Here is a 21925-nt window from a genome sequence, read left to right on the forward strand (position 1 = left end):
GTAGGCAATAACCCGTTTGGTACCCCACATAGCTCAGAAGAAACACCACCATACGTTTAATACCTGTGGGAACATGACTCCCAGGAAAAATGCATCACCAACCCTTTGTAAGTGTCACCTTTTGGAGGGCTGGTTGTGGCGAACCAATAGGGCCTGAGGGCTGGGCGATGCCACCTGATATGTAAAGAAATCATTGTTGGTGGTATAGGGTGTGTTTCCCAGAGCCGCTCTTCCCCTTTTTAACCTGACGGAGAAGATAACCCTGATGAAGATAAGCCATTCTCAGAGGAAAAAAGGGCTGTTGAATGTACAGGCAGGTGGTTCGGGGCCACAAAATCAGAAGCACAGCTGACTCCAACTTTGTGCATCTGTGTAGGGGAGCAGCTTGTGAATCAGCACCCACTCCATTCACACAGAAGAGCAAGTGGACATCATGGGAGTGTGCTTGTGCTGAAGCACAAGTGCTCACCACAGATCTTTGAAGGTTAAGGACCGTCCATGGAAACCTCCAAACCCTGTACACGCTCTGAGGCCCTCATTACAAGACTGCCGGTAACCCGCTGGTGCTACCAGCGGCTTACCGGCAGTCTCGCCTTACCTTTACCGGTGCCCGATATTGCGGCAGTAAGTTCTCATTCCATGGAGTCCAATAGAAAGGGATGGGAACCACTGAAACACTGTTGTTAACAGTGCCAGTGCTTCAGTCATTTCTCTACCGGTAGGGGCCTGAACTACCGGCAGATCAGGCCTACCGGTAGTTCACTGCCCCTACTGGCAGACTCCAAGTAACCTGGTCCAGACAAAATGCCAGAGCTGGTAGTACCGGCTTCTTTCCGACATTTTCCCAGACCGGGTTACTCCTAATGAGGCCCAGAGAGGTGAAGAGATGCCAATCACCAGGTATATTTGAGATCTGGCTTAATCGCGGAGCTGCATGCTCTCTCGGGCGTACCTTAGCCTCTTTTCCCACTTTAGAAGGTAGAGAGTTATCCTGTATCTCAGATTTGCATTAGTCTGTTTTCACTTTTTAGGAGGTGTATGTGTTGCCAGTTTCTGAGGCTTATATTGCCCTCTTCCGTCTTTTTAAGAGTTTTGTTAATTACCACCATCTTAGGCTTCTTTCACTGTCCCAGACTGTGGGGTTGGTCTGAGACTCCAGGATTGTCAATTGTACTACCCTCTCAGAATGCAGGGAGCTGTCAGATTTCAGCTGTCTCAATGTTTCTTTACAGGGTTGGGACTGGGCAGTCTCCCTAGGCCCATGAAGCCTCTTCACAAACTCGTTTGTAGCAGTGAGACTCCAGTGTCTCAGTGGTGCCTCCACTGACTAGGTGTGTTCAACCATTTTTCTGGTGAAGGATGTTATTTTATTCCCCCTTAACAGCCCCAACATATTCTAGGACTTGTACAATTATATGAACAAACACTAGTCCTGCAGTATGAGGGGAAAGTCCTGGTTAATGAGAGAAAATTAACATTATTCTGCTATTCAATTAAATCATATGTAGTGAAAAGATGGTTTCAGAAATGAGGACCTTCACACATTTCCAGGGAGGTGCCCATACAGCTAGGAAAGAAGCCTAGCTTAAACTGTGTTATGCATGTTCTTTTCTTAGCTGTCCACACCAGATGAATCTCATTTCACGTTATTTAATGGACGGTTAGAAAGAAAACCTTTTGTTATTTTCAATTAGTGGCTTGGATGGGGGTTTAACTTTCATGTCACCAACTTCGAGTTTCTCAGCAGCAGAACAAGCATGCCATGATATTGACAAACTACAAGACCAACTTGCATAAAGATATGATTCTTCCATAAAGCTGAGCATTGGACTGCCAGCTGCTCCTTATATGTTTATCCAAGGCAGATGGTCAGTGTAAGCAGGATCTCTGATGGCACAGTCCTTGTGTAGGGACAAAACAGGGTCCTAGACGAAATTGCTGACATAGTAAAGGTTAATGTGAGGTTCCAGTGCTTATTTTAAGTATATACCTTTTTCAATGATCAACAATTGTTAAGTTTCAATGTTTTTTTTTCTTTCAGTTGCTGTCAGTCTTTCGATTTAGTGTGTTGATTCTTGCATATGCAGCATGCCTGCTGCACCATTGGTGGGCGGTTGCGGTAAGTTTGAGTTCTGCCTTTATGCATATGCTGCACTGCAATGTTGATCACATTAAAGCGCACAAAGTAAAATAACCCATATCATAGTGGCTAATAATGCAGCTGCATTGTCTTCATATTCATCACCGATTGTTTTGATATTGAAATATGCCACGTAACATGAACTGATTTAAGCATTGTTGAAAAACTTAAAATAGGCAACTTGCATGGCACTGTTTCCACTCCTATGTTGTGGTATAGTAAATTAACTCCCAAAACAGGTAGTTGTAAGCAAGAGCCTACATTCATTTCAGAGAAACAATGGTTTGGTATACCAGTGTGACTTAATTAAATGATGTCTTCAACCTAGTGGGCTACAATGTACACCAGCCTGCAATATGTCACAAAAAATATAAAGTTAAACTGACCTCTTTAAACTGTTTTGACATGGTAATTTGGAATGTCATATATAAGACATGGGATGGAATGACCAGACAAACTCTTGAGAAAAAGAGTTTAGTATCTTTATTGGCAAAATGTTATAGGGTTGTGCCAAATAGTAAGCTGGGGTATAATAAACTCATCTAAGTGCCAATTGAATAGTGCATAAAGTAAACAAGGATAACTAAACGTGCAACTCAACTATCAGTTCAAAATAAACTAAAAGTCCAGGATGAATTCCTTGCTTCAGGACTCCCCACCCCAGATAAGCTTTGACCAATGTCCTTGCACAAAGTCTGTCACTTTCCGTGAGAGATCGGGGTCCTCCCCAGTGTTCACAAGTACAGCGTTCAGGGCTACCTGCACACTTTCTCTCCAATATATCCACCTGTATTGCACAACTCTAGTTTAGGTTTAAGAGTTGCAGTAACTCTTCTTCCCAGATATCTCCATGTGCCATGTTTTTTGCCAGATAGCCTAGGTTCTATGGTGTCACAGGGCCCGGCTCCAGCATCCTTTCTGGCTCTTTAGAGACCACCAGTATTTCCCGACCAAAGGGTCCGTGCAGTTCTTAGAGCCTTAGAGCATGCCAGGAGAGGGTAGCAGGACGAGGGGATGGACACCTGTACTAATCCTACCTATTACTAGATTATTCACGTTCCTAGAGCTCATCTTTGGCTCCCTCTTCCGTTCTCACTTGTCTCTTCTTGCTCCTATTATCTCTTATCAGGCTCTCAATAATGTCGATTTCCTTCCAGGTCTTCCCAGGTTACTCTTCTTCCAACTCCAGACAATCGACCTCTTCCACCTGCTGGTGTTGGCCTCCTTCAGATTCCTGACATTCACTTCCCTTAACATCTCGATGGTCCCACCTTGCTGAAAGTCTACTCCTGCCGCCTCCTGATATTCCTGGCCTGTCGCCTCCAGATAATCCTTTCTGAATCAGCTTTGTCATCCCCCTGATGTTTTGCCTCTTCCACATCCTGATAACCTGAATCCTTTCGACTCAGTTTCTCAAAATCATGTCCACCTTACTCCTGATTGTGCCCCTTTTTTATCTTATGGTAATCACTCTCTCGTAGCCTATCTAAATCCCCCCACATCCTCCTCCTGATGTTCTCCCTCTTTGGTCACCATGTAAAACTGTCTCTTTCCCACCTTTCAGTCGTCATGCACTTCCATCCTCCTGGATCTCTCCTGGATCTCTCCTCTCCTCCAGTCTTCACTTTACATGGTCATGCTTAGCTCCAGTCTCTGTTCCTGCTCCTTCCACCATCAAAAAAAAGATTCCAAACAAAATCCTAACTCACACCACTTTCTGCCATAGGCCCTGTCTTTTGGTGGGCTGCTGCCCTACCTCCCAGCCTCTGTCTGGTGTAAGGAGACTAGGGTATCATTGGTATGGGGAACCTGGGGTTCATAGTTCTCATGGCCTGAGCGGGCCTCTAGGGTCTGGTGGACTGCAGCTTCAAGAACCACCGTCCACCAACTTCAGAGTTCCTTACTCCCTCCACCTACTTAGTTTGTCAGTATTGGGATTGGGTGACGGGGTCCACTCCTGTGGTGACTTGCAGCCCTGATGTGGGTCGTGGGGGTTGACTTGTCCCTCCCATTAGGAAGTCCTCTCTGTTTGCCACACTCTGGAAGTGTCCTCGGGTTGGACACCCTTCACCTACCCCATCTTGGGTGTGTGATTATGGAGGTTTTGGGAGGTGATGGATTACTTTAAAATGTTTAGGCCTTGCACATTCCCCTTGTGGGTCCACATAGGGGTTCTGTGTCCACATAAGGAGATTGGAATGTGTAGAATCCACTTCCCTCAAAGTGGTAGTGCCAGTGATCATATCTCATTCCTAAATATATGTAAGACTAAGATTTTGAGGCACAGGGAAACATTGAATCATGGATTTTAGTTGGCTTTAGCTGATCTCCAGCCAACCCTCTTTCTCTTTAAGAGAGACTGTCCCTATTCTCCTTCCTGTGAGAATCCTCTGCCATGTGGCAGGGACTAAACAAGGGTGACCTGAGATCCTCCCTACATCAACCCTCTGCTCTGCCCATCATTCACTGGCTTTGCCAGGCACCTGACCCCATCATTGGGTGTTCCCAGAACCAGGCAAATGCCTTTGTGACAGTAATCACAGTTTATCACTAAGGATATTGCACTATACGGCTTTCTTCTCTAAGTTGATGGCAAGATCGCAGCAGTGTTGCACACCACCACAGCACAAGCTAGATCTACTTCTTTCCCCTCATCCAATAACTGTGTTCCTTTTAAGAACTTGCACCCTACGTCACAGAGACCTCCCTCTGCCAGCTTGTCTGTCACCGTTTAGTGCTGACCTAGTTGAGGTGTTCCCCCTGCTACTAAAAGAGTCAAAAAGCTTGCTGTACTTGTGCCAACATTCACTGTCCTCCTGAGAAAGGTGCTGGTTTGGGAGCTGAAACAGTGGGTCCCTTTGTTTATCTGCTGATAGCAGTGCTGTCTGCTAACCCCTGGGTGTGATGGCCTTAGTTGACTACCCTGCGCTGCTGGACGCATCTTTGATCGTAACTGAAATGACATGTTTTACTGCTTTGTATCGCTGTGAGCAGACTGGTTACTCCTATAACAGAAGACTCATTTGTGTTTTGTTGCTCAGGGCCCATTGTGGTGTTCTGTTTCAGCTATACCATTTACATCAGCGGATTCTGCCAATGGGAAATGCTGTGATCTATGGATGCCTCTTGTAAACTGATTTCATTATTTATTAGTGATTTGTATTGCACTACATGTTAGTGGTAGCTAATTGGGCCTATCAAGATGATAGGTGAATCGAGGGGATGGTTGTGTCTGATGGGCTGTGTGAACAGGAGCTATTGCTATGGACAGGAAATATTAGTAAGGTAATTGCGTGAGACTTGTCTAGAATTAACTGTCTGCATGTCAAGTCGGCTGTAGAGGCCATTATTATAATCTGCTTGCCTCTGGAGCTGACTAGTCTTCACATCTTACCTTCCTCTGCATTTTGGTTAAGTTTTAGAACACAGCAACCCGCTGCATTTGGGTCTAGCCTGCCAACCTCTTCATGGCTCGATATGATATTGAGTAATTTTGGAGCAGTCTACAGGAGCATTTAAACAAATATTTATTAATGATATCCTGATTTTATGGAGAGGCTTAATTTTTTAGGATGGTGACAAAATTGTACAGAAGTGTCAAAATGTGAAAAATGATTGATGCTTATCCATAAGCTATTCCTGTTTCATTGTTATAAACACAGCACCATTAATAAGGGTGTTAGACAGGCACTAAATACACTTTATACTAATCTGTTAACACCAAACCCTAAGACAAATCTAGGTACTTCTGAATAAGTGAACTTTACATCCAACAAAGTATAGTGAATCTAGTTCTCAAGAGCGTATAGGGACCCCTCTCAACCTGGAGAAGGAGGTCTACCAGGGTCTTTATCAGAACCAGCACTGCCCCAGAGGTGGGGTGTGGGAGTTGGGAGGGCCCAAATCTCTGTCCCATCTACCTGTGCGTGTGCCTGGCTAAGTGAACTGAGTACCACCTTTTCTTGCCCCATACCTGTTGTGCACAATGCTGGCCAGTCCTTTCCTTTCTGTGCCATAGAACTACATTACCCAGAAGGGCCGGTGGTGGAGGAAAGGGCGGGCAAACCAACCGGGAGAGAATCGCAGAGGAACTACAAGACAGTGGAGCGATACCCACATCAAACCGGCAATCCAGATGCTTTACGGGACACAGGCATGCACTATATAATTAACTGAACCTTCAGCAAGACCACACGCAGAGTGGTCCTCATGTCAAACAAGCAATCCTGATGCTCTATTTGGCCCTGATACGAACTGTAAAAGTGAATATGCCTTTAATAGGCCCCAAACATTCAGCAGACATAAAAACTCTGAAAAATGACTTTGTTTGCAGTGGTCTTCCTTCAAAAACAACATTGAACCCGCATTTGAAAAGGGTGCAAGGCTTAATGCCTGTTATATGTTTTAATATCCGTAACCCGGCCCTTGGGGAGAAGAAAGCTAGTGGCTAGCCTGGGGAACTAGCTGAAGGAGAGAACCAATGGAAGGGGAAGGATAAAAAGGGACAGCAAATGCAAGGCAGTGTGCATTGTTTAGGTGAGGTAAAAGGAGGAGAAAAAGACCAAGAGAAGGATGGACGGTGCACAGGAGCTTGGAGGATTGCTGAAAGTGTGTGCAAGGTGAATGAGATTGAATGGGAAAGTGATTGAAGAGTGAAAGACTGGTGACTGTGGGAGAAGATGTGGGTGTAATGTAGTAGAACAGAGATGGGAGAATAGTAGAGAGGGGAAGGTAATCAGGCAGAGATGGGCAAGTAGTAGAGAGGAGAGTAGTAGAGAGGATGGAGTAGCAAAGAGGAGAGGGGAGAGTAGCAGATCGGAGAGGGGAGGGAATTAGAGTGAAGAGGGGAGAGTTGTGACAGTGAGCAGAGGAGAGTGGGAATAGAAAAGAGAGAGAGTAGAAGGCAGGCCAAGAAAGGATAGAACACCAGGGCAGGGAGTGCAAGAGTGTGCAAGGAGAGGGCCAAGTTAGACCTGGGTATTTGGAATGCACCTCTTCTTGATAACATTCTTGTTGGGGAGCTCAGGTAAGGTTTCACCTAGAATGTTTCTAGAGGAAGCAAGTTAGATTAGGTGTTTTGCCTTTAGGACATCACGACAGGTCAGTCATTAAATACATAGTAGGGGTTACCGATCTCTAGTGACCATCTTGGGCAGTAGGGATTACTAGGTTAGGGAGGGAACGGTGATGGGGAGACACGAGAGGGAGGGACCGCTAATAATGAGCCCCTTCTCCATCATTTCAATAGTGACCCTTGAACAGTCTTCGAGAGTTGGTGTGTTCTTGAGCCATTTGTGACAGTGTATATATTGCTCTTGCATGAACAACAGCACAATGATTTTGGAAGGAAACCCAAAATGATTCACACAAGATAAGTCTCATACCAAAGCCATTTGTCTACACTCTAAACGGGATGAAAGATGTATGGCTATCATGCCAGCTTCTGGATTTTTGAAGGATGTGGATATGCAGCGCACAGATATACACTAAGAAAGTGTTTAATTTCTTGAAAGAAAACCATTTCTTGTTTAGTTTCCTCGAAATACATTGTTTGGTCTATATACTGATTTGAGCTTGCAAATATGTATAAATTGGTAGCACAAAAAATGAAAAGCTTGCCTACCTAAACAGATCGATGCCATCAAAATTGCCAAATATCAATGCTTGAAACAGCCATCATATTGGGCAAGTGTTTGAAATATTGTGTTTTACTGGGATAAATGTGACCCACCAACTTCAACTTGTTAAAGATTGACTATTGTACCTTCAGAAAAAGATATGTTTGCCGACTCATGAAATTCTCTCTAGTGTAAACATTCTCCCTAAATAGTATTTATTCTCATGCTACTCTGCCAAAAACTGAAAAAGGCACCTTTAAACACCTGTAGCAACGTGGATTATTTGACAATGGCTGGGTATGGCTAGCTGCTGCTCCTCTGTCTCCTCACACTGCTTTCCCTACATTGCAGTTTGGAACAGTAGCATCATTGACCCAAGTAAAGGTCACTGCTTGCTAAACTTGAAATTCTTTTTGCATTTCAGATGGAGATGGAGGGCAATAATGACCCTATAAATAATTGGAGGCAGGTGCCTTGGGCTGAAAAAGTAGGTTCTTATGCACTCACGCATCGTTGCCAGAGCACTGGTGGGCAAGATCTCATAACTCTCACCTGGGAAGCCAGCAGCTTCAGGGGCTGTGGGTTTGATCCATGCACCAATGGCATCATATAATTTACCTCCCACACATGCGTGAGGACAGTATGTAAGCAACACTGTGTGCTGTCACATCCCTAATTCATTTTATGAAGAACCATCCATTAATCCTTAATAAAGTCTCCACAACTTCACAAATGCATGGATTCAGGCAAGTCTGCTCTTTGTTTCGAAATACTAACCAAAGTCTACAATGGTGGACTGTGTTTTGATTGAGCTTTTAATTGTTTTCTTATGCAACTCACTGAACGAACACTTATTATTTTGGCATTGATAGCCAAGGGTAATTTGCCACGCATACTGCTGGAGATACGCCTACGATTGGTCACAGTGAGTACTGTAGTGATTTGGCAGAAGGAGTCAGACACACTTTGTACATGTTGATTTTCTTATTAGTAAAATAGAAATTGAAGGCCTGTCTTGCCCTATTGCTAAAGTGGGTTTTCATGCCTAACTAAAATAACTAAAGGTGCTCGTCTGTCGTCAGAAGTCTTTTGCAATTGTCCCCAGTCCAAAGCCTAACTCTACCTGACCCTACCACTAAGATGAACAACTGAAAGAAAATCGGCAAAAATAATGTCTCTCTTCTCCTGGGCATTTCCTTGGATCGGGGTTGGAAGACTGAGGGATAAATGTTTGAGGGAGAAAGACTGAAGATTATTTTTCCGTAATAACCTTAGGTCTTTTCTCCCCTGAACATTTCTGACTTGGCCCACACCCCTAGCCACACCCCCACCCACACCCTTACCCATGCCCCCAACACACTCCCACCCGCCTACTTACCTTGCTTTTGACTCGCTGTGTCCCTGCCACGCCTGTTCCCTTTCACTTCCGTGATCGGGAACCGGTGCTGCAGGGTACTTTCCTTTTTTGTTTTTTTTGGGACGGCTGCGGGGGACTCCACTTTAACCCCTGTTCACAATATAGTGAGCAAGGGTGCGGGGGACACCCCTGCAGCCCCCAGCACCGAATGCGTGATCTGGTCGAAATTTTTGGGCGTTCAGAATTTTCGAACGGCTGAAAATAGGCCAAATCACGAATTCAGTAATTTTTTATGGGTAATTGTGGCTGATTCCCATTTCCTTTCATACCTTCAAATGCCTGAGAGGTGGATCGCCAAGATATCGGGTACTGTTTTGTGGTGCAGGGCACAATGCGTGTCGACCAATCTTCCAAAAGGCTGTTGCAGTTTCTGTAAGAGGTTCATGCATCAACTTAGAATGTGAATATCAGAAATGAACCTAAAAGAAAAATCTCATGCTAGAGACAAGGTTCACAAGGTCGAATGGATCATCTCTCCACCAGCATATGTCGAGAGACTCTAGGGATCAAGAGCAACCTTCAGCCACCTTATGACTCCTAAGGGAGATGAATGGGTTGCCACAAGTCTCTTTCTCCTCCTCACTCATAGCTGGCAGGTTAACCAGGGTCAGAAAGACAGCCAGACATGTGGTTGAGCGGGAAAGCCAATGAGACAGACTGGGAGTCTGTGAAGAACATCTTGGAGCAGGTCACCTCCTCACAATAGCGAACACACTTGCAGTACCTTAACAAAACTCATTAAGAGTTACAATCTAGGAGGAAGCTCCAATTGCCACAAGCCACACACACTTGGTATTCAGAAAAGGGGAGGAGACTCTGACATGGGACGTCATTTGAGGTTCCACTCACTCACCACATCACATGTAGCACTGTTACTTGCAAAAGAGAAATACCCAAAGCTTCCTTAACACTCCCTCAGGTGTCTAAAGAGTATAGTAGCTGCACGCATGGGATCGGCATGCCACCATGAGTCATAAGAAGAGTAGAATCCACACAAGCTAAACCCTATCTTTCTGCCTCCAGTTCTTTGATGTTCTGCCATGTGCTCCTACCTCCACAGCTCCAAGGTTCAGTCTTGTCAGGAATTGGGTATGCCCCCTCCTGATCCATTTCGCTGATCCCTTTGCATTTGTCTCTCTATCTCTCTCTTCCCCCAACCTCCTCCTTACCTCTCCTCCCTGGTGTGCTTACTTCACTTCCTAGGGTCACCTTCAACATCCTCCCATTGTCTCCTCCCAACCTCCATGCTGGTCCTCGAAGCCTCTGCCAAATTGCCATCTCGTTCTTCACTCCCCCCTATGTCTTTTCTCCACTTTTCTCCAACTCCATCTAGGCATTTCCTCCCCATCTTCCTTACATCACTCTCTCATATCTGCCTTTTTCTGTGCTCACCCTCCACCTCTCCCTGCTCCCAATAGCCTCTGCACCTCACTTGCCAACTCGTTTTGTCCACACCCCAAGTCCTTGCTCTTTTTATACGACTTGGCTCCTCCCCTTAGGCCATCATGTTAAGAGTAGGGGCACTTGTTTATACTTATGATGGCTGGGACAGGGTTTGGTTAGTGGTTTTCAAGGTTGGTTTCACCTGCCGGCAATGCATCACTGCCACTGTGCTGTGGCACAGATTGAACTGATTTAATGCTATGCAGCCTTCTTGAGTCTCATGTACTCTTTCGAGCAGACCATCTCGCACATTTTCCTTCTGGAGTCTGACAGCAACTGTGCTAGCTGTGTGCCAGCTGCCTGTCATATGTATCCCCTGAGTTCAAGAGTGGGTGTAAGACTTTAAACTGTTGTTCTTGTAGGCTGCAACAAAAGGAAATTAAAACCTACAGAGATACCTGTGCACTAACTCACTCAAAATATCCGGAAACCCTTAAAGGGTCAGCCACATTAAGTATGGGCTGTTCGGAATGCCCCATGCCTCAATCCTGGGGTAAGAAGTGATGGTATTTGAATCCCTTTGGACCTTCTCTAGGCACACCATCACTAGGCAGGTGGCAGCACCTGGCACCTAGGCACAAACTGGGAAAGTATTCATACATGACACAGTGGCCAGATCCAATATGGTGTATAGGGATTTAGTAAGCTCAAACTGAGAGGTCTGGGCCGAATACATTAATTGAAACACATATCTTGCATGGTGATAAGTGATCCTAAAGGCCAGATGTATGAGGATGAGGTAGAACAATTAGGGGATATCGAAAAATGAAGCAATTGCTAATGGCCAAAGAGATCCACCAACTGACACATTCATTGAGATATTTACTCCTAGAATATATTTATAAACGGATGCGCATACCTCCTTATTTTGATGGCTTTCCAGAATTAGAGCTGTGTTGCAGAGAGCAAAGAAGAAAAGCTAGAGAAATAGAACCTGGGTTGACCAAGTCAAACAAGCCTATGAAACCACATTTGATTGATTTATGTTGTGCCTTATGGTCGCCTACAGACCACATTTGATTGTTGTGTTGTGCCTTATGGTCGCCTACAGACCACATTTTATTGATTTGTGTTGTGCCTTATGGCCGCCTACAGACCACATTTGATTGTTGTGTTGTGCCTTATGGTCGCCTACAGACCACATTTGATTGTTGTGTTGTGCCTTATGGTCGCCTACAGACCACATTTGATTGTTGTGTTGTGCCTTATGGTCGCCTACAGACCACACTAGATTGATTTGTGTTGTGCCTTATGGTTGCTAATAGACCACACCTGCAACCCCTGCCTACTAGCAACGCTACCCACATCATGTATTGGTGCCTAACTACTCTCATCCACCTACTGTATATCCACACTAGACGTTGGACTAGTCAACCTAACCCATATTCTAATCAAGACACATACACCAGCACATGTATGGTAACCACCACCCTCACTTCGTGGCCTAGCACCATGACACCTGCAAACCTGTACCTGGATGATCCAGCACTCTGGATACGCCACTTTGCTACTAGACCAACACCTAACCAACCTTGTAATACTGCTATTAGAAACACTAGATTGAATTCTAGAACTAGCCCACCTACCTTTCCATGCTCTCACCACCCTAGCATTTTAACCAGAAATTCTAGATTAAGAGCCCGCAGTATGAAACACTCGCATATTGACCACAACCTTGCCAATTCGGCCATTGACTCAGACAAACTAGCCCATATCATTTTGCATGACCTACCTATATACCAGAAAAATTTCCCCAAAAAGACAAACTTACTAAAGCAGCCTTGGTGAATGCTAGGTCTCTTCATGCCCATGCTCTCGACATCGCTGACTTTATAACTCACGAAAAGCTCGATCTCCTTGCAGTCACGGAAACCTGGCTTAATGCTGCCTCCGGTCCATACCTGGCCCTTGCTATTCCTAATGATTATGCTATTATTAGATGCGACAGAAACACCACTCAAACGAAGGGAGTTGGACTCGCCCTCATATTCAGAAATACCTTCGACATTAAAGTCATCCAGGACGCTCAAATCCACTCTGCTGAATCCTTGTCCATCAAGCTACCTCTATCACCCAACCACACGGCAACTATGCACCTTATTTACCGACCACCAGGTCCCATCTCTTCTTTTATAGAGGACATTGCATCACTACTAACCACAGTTACCAAACCTAATTCTCAAACCATCTTACTTGGGGACTTTAATCTTGGTGTAAACGACCCTAGGAACACCAACGCCCATGACCTAGCTAACACCTTATCTGACCTGGGTCATACGCACATTATTCACAAGCCCACTCATATCAAAGGCAGAACACTGGACTGGCTCACTCACCTCAACTGCTCTATTGACCTCTTATCCAATGACCCATGCATTTGGTCGGATCATCATAAAATAACCTTTTCTATCAAAGCCAACACACCCCACCTGGTGCCTATCATCGCCCCAGCCACCAGCACGAGAAATAAGAAAGACATTACACCTGACAAACTCCTACCCATATTACTCCCCATCCCGAACAATATTGATTCAGATGCTGACCCCACAGTTTTAGTGGATATCTACAACCAGGCTATACTCAAAGCTCTGAACACCATCAGTTTATTAATAAAATTGCGGAAACCTAAACCACAGCGTCACCTTAACACTTGGTTCACGCCGCAGTTAAGAGAATTACGCAAATCTAAGAGAACCGCTGAGGCACATTGGAAAAAACATCCCACAGCATCCAATAAGACTGAGCTAACCCTAGCCTCCTCTAGCTACAAAGAAGCCATCCTTCTTGCTAAAAAAGACACCTATAACAAAAGGATTACACAAGTGGAATCCAACACAAAAGAACTTTTTAAGATTCTGAAAGAACTAGAATCCCCCATTGCCCCTATAGACAAATGTGTTACTGACGCACTATGGTGTAGTAATATTCAGAAGGCCTTATTAGATAAAATAGCTCGCCTACAATCTAAAATCAACGCAAACAAATCCCTACTACTAGCTGACCCGGACTACAAACAATTACCCAACAAATCACCTACCTTTAAGTCAACTTGTAAACCTTTCAGCTTCTCACCCCTCTCAATCTGGGAAGTAGAAAACATCATCAGGAAACTTAAACCTTCAAATTGCCAAGGTGATGTCTGCCCTGCCCCGATCATCAAAGCTGCCGCGCACGATCTGGCACCATTCATTACCAACCTCATCAATGCCTCCTTCAAATCTGGAGTAGTACCTGATAACCTAAAAGACGCGTGGGTCATTCCACTCCTCAAAAAACCTACTCTTGCCCCAGTCAACCCGTCTAACTATAGGCCGATAACGACTGTACCTTTCTTATTAAAAATACTGGACAGAGCAGCCTATTTACAAATACAGGCTTACTTAGAATCAAACAATCTCCTTGGACTTAGGCAATCAGGTTTCAGACCGAGACACGGTACGGAAACTGCATTAATAGATCTCACGACCCAGATCCAAATCCTGAAAGACAATGGCAAACTTGCACTCCTCTTACTGCTTGACTTGTCAGCAGCTTTTGATTTGGTCAACCACCAAACACTCTGTCACCACTTGAAAACTGCAGCACACTTTTCAGACGCAGCCACGGCTTGGATCAGTTCCTTCTTGGCGAACAGAACCATGAGGGTCTTCTCTCCCACTGATTCTGCTGAACCCTCACCAGTACCTTGTGGAGTCCCGCAAGGCTCTTGCGTGTCCCCGACACTTTATAATGTATTCACAAAGCCCCTCTTTGATATCCTTGACTATCTGGGTGTCACGTATACCAATTACGCGGATGACACCCAGATATTCATACCTATCTTAGGTAACTATGAAACAGACAGCAAAACCCTTAATGAAATCTACTCAGTAATACAAGCATGGATGGCACATCATGGACTTTGTCTCAATGACGAAAAAACCTAACTGATCATCCTGGGCACTCACGCCAAACTCAAAAATCTTTATCCTGCATTCAAATCCTTCACCATAGATGGCAATCTCATCCCTGTGTCAAATAATACTAAAACCCTTGGTATCTACATCGATGCCACCTTATCCTTCTCCAAACAAACCAATGCAGTAGCATCATCAGCCGCTTACACCTGTAAACTGATCACTGCATTTAGGCCGTTATCTCCTCACCCAATTGCATTACTCTTGCTAGAGCACTAGTCCTGTCCAAAATAGACTATTGTAATGCTCTTTACTTAGGCACCAGCCACAAAAATATCAACAAACTACAAGTAATTCAAAATAATGCCATCAGGGCTGCCCTCAACATTCCCAAAAAAGGCGCACATCTCTGAGACCAGACGCAAACTACTCTGGCTCCCAGTCGAGCACAGAATATCACTCAAAACTCTGGCCCTCACACACAAAGCCAGGGCTAACCTTGCACCAGCATACCTTACCAACCAACTTAGACCTCCCACTTCTTCAAGACCACTCAGAGCAGCACAAGCTAACACCATGTCCATACCGAGATTCAACCTTCATAACTCGGGTGGAGCTAGCTTCCCTGTACAAGCTTCTAAATTATGGAACACAATCCCTGCGCTTTTGCGAGCAGAACCTTCATTTAACCTATTCAAACACAACACGAAGTGTTGGCTTCACAACAAGGACTCTATGACAGCCTAACCTCCTGATCCCAGCATGATTGACTGCTGAGGGCACACTTTTGTAATGAATGTATTTATCTTAGACTATGTATGTATGCATTTACAATACTAAGTATGTACCTACCTGTAACTGTAACGTAACCCTTGTTAACTGCTTTTAATTGTAACTGTAACCAGATCTAACTTACGCGCCCGTATGCCCCCGGGCCTGGCTGCGCTTTATAAATAAAATAAATACAAATACAGATGAGTTGGGCAAAATCCAGAACAAGAGGTGGTTAAGCCAAGTGGGCCACACTGTGGAGCAGGCCTGGATGAAGGGAAGGGCCAGACAAGTGTGACACTTTGCTCTGAAAATCAAAGACTCATTTTCCATTTTTTATTTGACAAACAACCACATTTTGATCCAATTCAATTTGTGTTCTCAGACTAGGGCTCCCAACTCCATAGCTCAGGCTTCCCTTTGCACACCATGGCTTCTTCAATCTCTGTATACTCCAGTCAGGTTATCCCTATTGTCTTTGATGTACCCTTACGTGGGCCTAAAGGATGTGGCCTTTCCTAACTCTCTCCCAGGGGGGCTTCCTGAGGGTCCTGACTGGTTTTCCTGGTGCCTCTATCACTTTCCTTTCAACGGTTGTCTCCACAGTTTAGTCTCACATTTCTCACTCCCTCTTTGTCCCTCTTTCCTCTACACTCCTTCCCCGGATCTTCCTGGTCTCTCTGGTATCCAGTGAGAATGTAGCCAACAAAAATGTGGTCAGTGACATATCATTGTGGAATTAGCTCTGCAGTGAAAGTCGCCAAGCAAAAAGTAGTAAAAAAATGCATCTGAAAAGTAGTCGAGATGCAGTACTACCAGGGTAAGTGTGAGGGTTAAGGAGGTTGAGGTGGGCTTGTGATTGCTTGGTTTAGGGTTAGGATAGTTTAAGGTAAAGATAGGGGGTCAGGGCTAAAGTAAAGAGTTTAGTTCAAATTTTGGTCTGGGTAGTTTTGGGAGGACTGGTGATGTTGAGTTTGGTTAGTGGTTAGGGTAGATTCAGTGTTGGGGTAGGGGTTATGGTAAGGCTAGTGCTAATAGAATAACGGTTTGGGAAAGTGTTAAAGAAAGAGATATCAATGTTGGTGGAGGCTGATGGTATTGATGTCGAATAGTGGTTAAGATAAACGTAGGGGTTAGGATAGAGTAAGCATTAGGTAAAGTGTTAGAGTTGCCATTAGGGTAAGCCTAAGGTTAGGATTGGAGCAAGGGTTTGTGATAGGGCAAAGCATATGTAATTTGTGGTGAGCTGGTGATGTTGTTGGAGCTAGGTTCACTGTTCATTTTGTATTTATTTGGTGTTTTATATTTAAGGGTTAGAGTTGGTTAAGGGTTCAGGGTCTGTTAGGGAGAATTCTCTGTTTAGGCTGAATTTCCTAACCTAGTGAGTCCCCCAGCAGCTTTGCTGGATTTCTGGAGTTTGTTTTTTCCATCCTGCCAAGAGTGAGACTCTTTTTTTCTCCCACTCTTGGACATGAATGTGTGTAATTCCTTTGAATGTCAATGTGTTCTATGGGCTATGGGGTCTTTTACTCCATAGGGTCTCATATGTTTTGCTATGTGTGTTACACCGCACCCTACGTGCCGTAACACTGGGGCGTCCTAGCGGACCTCCACCATAGACTCCATACCCGGGGACTGACTACTGTCTCCCCGGGCATGTAAAGTCACCATTGGCTTTACTAGACCTAAATTTACTAACAGAACTAGTACACACCATCTTATTGTGGACGTACTAGTAGGGGTAATTCGATTACTCCTAGGTCTGTTATTCGAGGGGGCACTATCCCGTCCCCCCTCGTCGAGTTTTGGCTGGTGGCAGTGGAAACTACTTGTTATGTTCGACCCTGAACATAACCCTATGGGATTCTTCCCATTGTTTTAGATTGATACTTTTCCTCGTTAATCTCTAACATACCATCAGTTTACTTATCTTAAATAAGTTTACCGGATGGTATTTTCTGCCAGAACTCGGTTTTTAAAATGACGTCTGTGTTCGTCTCTGTGACTCCTAAACCAAAGGTTGAGCCCTTTGTTCCACTTTTGGCGGGCTTCTGTACAGAGACCCTCCAAAGTGGTGCCATTCTGTCTGGGTTACCACAAGGGTGTGGGAGGGGGTTTAGGCACCCTGGACCGAGTTGCCTTGCCAACTCCGGTCGCACTCTGGTGTGATTGGCCCAAGTGGTGAGCATCCCCGCTCACCACTTAGCGTGTGTTGATTGACAGCTAGGCTGAATGAATGGGGGTTTTCTGCATAAAAGCAGGGCTTTTGGGACTGGATCTTCAGAAGTCGCCACAGGACCTAAGAATCCGACGAGGGTAACGCTGAGCCGACCTGCACGACGACACCTCTGGTGGAACCCTGCGGAACCGACTCACCACTTCCCGACGACAGAGGAGATCTCCCTGCCAGAGAGTCTCTTCCCCTGACTGGTGGGAACAACCAGTCCCCTTTGCTTTTTCTTCGCTCCAGGACGCAGTGGTCGAATTGCCCGTGCAGAAGCACCTCGGCAACCGGATAGCCACTACCCCTGTACCGCGACCAAAAGGCGGTGCCTTGTGACGGAACACTCCGCGGCTGGTCACTTCCCTGGTGGCGCACCGGACTTCACTTTTCTTCGACGAGATCCTCTCTACTCTTGGCAAAGACCCGACGTGCATCCACCACCAGGAACAACTGCCCCCGCCGGAGCTGTCTCTTCACAATCAAGGTACCGTGTCCACCTGGCTTCCCTTTCTGCCGGATCGAGTGGGGTGTCTTAATCCTCGCCTTTCCTTTGGGTCGTCTCTAAGCTTTCTTTAGCGTGTTGTTCTGAACTGGTCCAATCTTCCAATAACAATTTGCTACACAGACTCGAACGCACTTCCACAAAGAGACATTTTTGGGACATATCGCCTTGCCTCTCTCCGAGTGGGCCGGCCTCTGAACTTTATGATCTATTGTGGTTCTTGTCTTCTTCCCTTGCATTTTCCCGTGAAGTATTGAACTGTGTTGATTTCTTAACCTACTTATTTTTCTCTCCCGCCCTAACGAATGCTAGAGTGCCATCTAGGTTGAAGCATACACCTCTGTCTGCAAATAAGTGATGCTGGTAGAACCTAGACTTGTCGAACTATTGTTAGGGGGATTGAACTGTTTTCTTCGTAGAGTAATTGTAATTGAATTGTTTGCCGTGATAGTGCCAGAGTGTTTTCTATAGATGTTTCGTTATAAATAAATACCTTTATATCTTTACACCGAAGCCTTGTTGCGTGTTTGCTTGTCTTACTGTGTAGAATTGCCCTATATTATATACTCCACATACTGCTTAACTCTTCTTGAGGGAAGTCTGACTGCTCAGCCACAGCTACCAAGTGAATCTGTGTGGTACAGACTGCTACCAAGTGGGTTTACTGCCAAACACCTGTAGTCCTAAATCTTTTTCAGTGGTCGCAGAGGGAACTGCACAGGTTTCCGCCTAACACTGGTGTACAGCGGTGGGATTTGTATCGAGTGTACAGTTTAGAGTGCTTTTCGACACTTTAGGATAACTTACCACAAAGCTTCGCACTAAAAAGCAACTTTCAAAAACATGTCTACTATGGAAACTTACAGTCAAGAGTCCTTGTCCGGTGAAAATACTGAGAGTTTACGAGCTCTCTGTAGACAAGAGAATCTTTCTGTAAGAGGCAAGAAGTTAGAACTTATAGCGAGATTGCTGGAAAACCAAAGTCTGGGTACTGGTTCAGAGGAACCAATTTCTCCAGCAAATGTAGATAACAGTGATGGTGTTGATCAAAATCATAATTGTGATGATAGCGATGAAGAGGCTGAAGAGGAAGGAGAGGCTAAGAAAACTGTCTCCCCTGCTCCTCTACCTGCCTTACCAGCTGTGCCTACGGGGCCCATACCAGGTCCCACATGTAACCCTGCTTATTTTGAACTTGAAAAAATGAAGCTCGAATTAGAATACAAACAGTTCTTCGCTCAATCTGAACGAAACTAAGAGCTCTAGTTCAGACGGATGAATTCCCAGGCTGAGCAGAAGCAGGCTGAGTTAAGGCTCAGGGAAATAGAACTTAATCATGAGTTAGAGATGAAAAAGTTGTCTGTGGAAAGTGCTTCTCTCTCCTCTGGTTCCTCTAGGAGCTCCAGTCCCAAAAGACCCCGGATGCCGAAGGAACTAGTGGGTATGTATGAACCGAGATTGGATGTGTTGGATTGGTTAAAACTGTTTGAGTACAATCATGGGCTCCAGGACATCACCGGGAATGAGTTACTTCCCTGGTTGTTCTCTAGGCTCCCCCCTGTTGCGACTGATGTGGTAATGGAGTTGGGGGAGGCGGATAAGACGGATTACGAAAGTGTGAAACTAGCTTTAATCGCTAGATTCGGGAAGACCCCTTCCCAGTATCTTAAGAGGTTTAGAACCCTCAAAAAGCATGATGGTACCCCTTGGGCTACCTGGGTGAGTGAAGGGTTGAAAAACTTAGAGGGATGAATTAAGGGTTTCAAAGTGAACACTTATGAGGGTATGAAGAATCTTTTTATGTTGGAGTCGATTTATGATGCCTGTTCTCCTGAGCTCAGACAGCACTTGGCTGATTCGAAGGAATTAGATTCCCGGAAGCTGGTTAAGGCTGCTGACTTATGGGTTGCCAACAGGGCTACTCATAAGGATTCTGGGGCAACTTAGAAGAAGGATGAGGGAAAACAGCCTAAGAAAGACTCAAAAGAGAATTCGAATAACTCAAATTCCAACGAGGGCCCCAAACCGAATAACCAGGGTAAACCCCAGGGAAAACCACAACAGAATAGTGTTCCTTCTGGCCACAAACCAGAAGGAGGTCAGAACAAGCCACCATTCCAGAGAGCATTTGGAACATTCTATCTCTGTGGGGCAACTGACCATATCAAAGGAGATCCAAAATGTAAGAGTAAACCTACTGGGATCAGCACAGTCTCCTTAGCCTTCACTCCTGAGGAGGAAGTCCAAATGACTAGTGCTCACTTCGAAGTCTTTGCTGAAGAACCTTGGGTTCTTCAAGCAAGTGTATCAGTAGAGTCGATGGATCTGGTTAGTAATCAGAATAGGAGTGTGTACGACTCTATACCCGAAAACTCTAAATGTTATTATGTGGACAGTGTTCTTGTCAATGGCCAGGATACCCCTGCCAGGCGAGACTCTGGGGCCAGCAGAACAGCAGTGGACGAAAGCTTTTTCAGGCCTGAGGATGTTGCTAAGGCACCCAAAGGTCCCGCTAAGATGTCTGGAGGCCCTGTCCAAATGGTTCCAATTCTACCAGCCCTCATTCAGTGTAATGACATGGCAGTGTTGATTCCTGTCAGTGTTCAGACTGAGGTGCCTGGGAGAGTCCTGTTGGGGAATGATCTAAAAACTCTAGGAGTAGTATCCAGTACCCCCAGGCCCTCCCAGTGTGGAGACCCAGAACCAAACCAAATTGGCTAGAGAGGCCACCTTAAGAACCACTCTAAGCCTGTGGGAACCTCTACTGAGAACCCCACAGCAAGCCCTGGCTTTAGTAAGTTGACCTTTGACCCAGGCAAATTTCAGGCTAACATGTTAGGGAAATGGGAGCCCCAACCAAGCTCCATCATTGTTCCCCCAGTTATAGAGTCTGTGACTCCCCCTGCTTCTGAGGAAGAGGTGGATAGACCTACTGGAACCCTAACTAGGCCTAAGAGAACTGGTAATTCTCAGTGCTGGTGGAAAACCAGAAAGGAAAAGTCTAAGGCCAAAAACCTTCAGACTGTTGGACCTTCCACAGAAGACTCCAACCCAATTCCTAGACTTAAGGGGGAAACTCCTAAAGTAGGGAAGGTAAGATCTCAGAGGAAGGAGAAGCATGTACCTTGCTTATCTCCATCCCCTCCAACCAAGAGGCCTAAAACTCAACCTTCTCTCAACAGAGAGGTAGGGAAGACCTCTGGAGGCCCCACTAGATCTAAGGGAATCCTTTATAAGGACCCCTTGAAGAAGCCTAACACAGGTTCATAAGTTGTAACAACTTCTGAGGGACTGGTCAACCAGATCCCCTATAAACTTAAAAAGACTGATGTTCCTAGGAAGGTATGTAGGTCATATAGCTTACAAAGGAAAACCTGGAAACCCATTGAACATAGGTCAAGGTGTCACCACCAAAATGCTGATGGTCTCTCTAGGATGTATGTCATCGACTAGAGGTATGAGATTCATCCAGGAGTGGATTAAATCCTCCTGTCCCTTAGTCTGGGGGGGGGCGAGTGTTAGGGAGAATTCTCTGTTTAGGCTGAATTTCCTAACCTAGTGAGTCCCCCAGCAGCTTTGCTGGATTTCTGGAGTTTGTTTTTTCCATCCTGCCAAGAGTGAGACACTTTTTTCTCCCACTCTTGGACATGAATGTGTGTAATTCCTTGGAATGGCAATGTGTTCTATGGGCTATGGGGTCTTTTACTCCATAGGGTCTCATATGTTTTGCTATGTGTGTTATACCGCACCCTACGTGCCATAACACTGGGGCGTCCTAGCGGACCTCCACCATAGACTCCATACCCGGACACTGACTACTGTCTCCCCGGGCATGTAAAGTCACCATTGGCTTTACTAGACCTAAATTTACTAACAGAAGTAGTACACACCATCTTATTGTGGACGTACTAGTA

The 21925-nt window shown here is 45.3% G+C and overlaps 1 protein-coding gene across 2 annotated transcripts in view; it reads left to right on the forward strand.

Moving 5' to 3' along the window:
* STARD3NL (STARD3 N-terminal like) overlaps window positions 1–21925 on the forward strand; it is a 367995-nt gene that overhangs the window by 237400 nt on the left and 108670 nt on the right. For both annotated transcript variants that reach the window (XM_069613274.1, XM_069613273.1), the window contains one exon: window positions 2042–2119. In XM_069613274.1, the coding sequence (XP_069469375.1) occupies window positions 2042–2119 (78 nt within the window). The remainder of the gene's footprint in view (window positions 1–2041; window positions 2120–21925) is intronic.

The sequence above is a fragment of the Ambystoma mexicanum genome, chromosome 5p, assembly GCF_040938575.1.
Source record: "Ambystoma mexicanum isolate Mex_15411 chromosome 5p, UKY_AmexF1_1, whole genome shotgun sequence".
Classification (NCBI taxonomy): Eukaryota; Metazoa; Chordata; class Amphibia; order Caudata; family Ambystomatidae; genus Ambystoma; species Ambystoma mexicanum.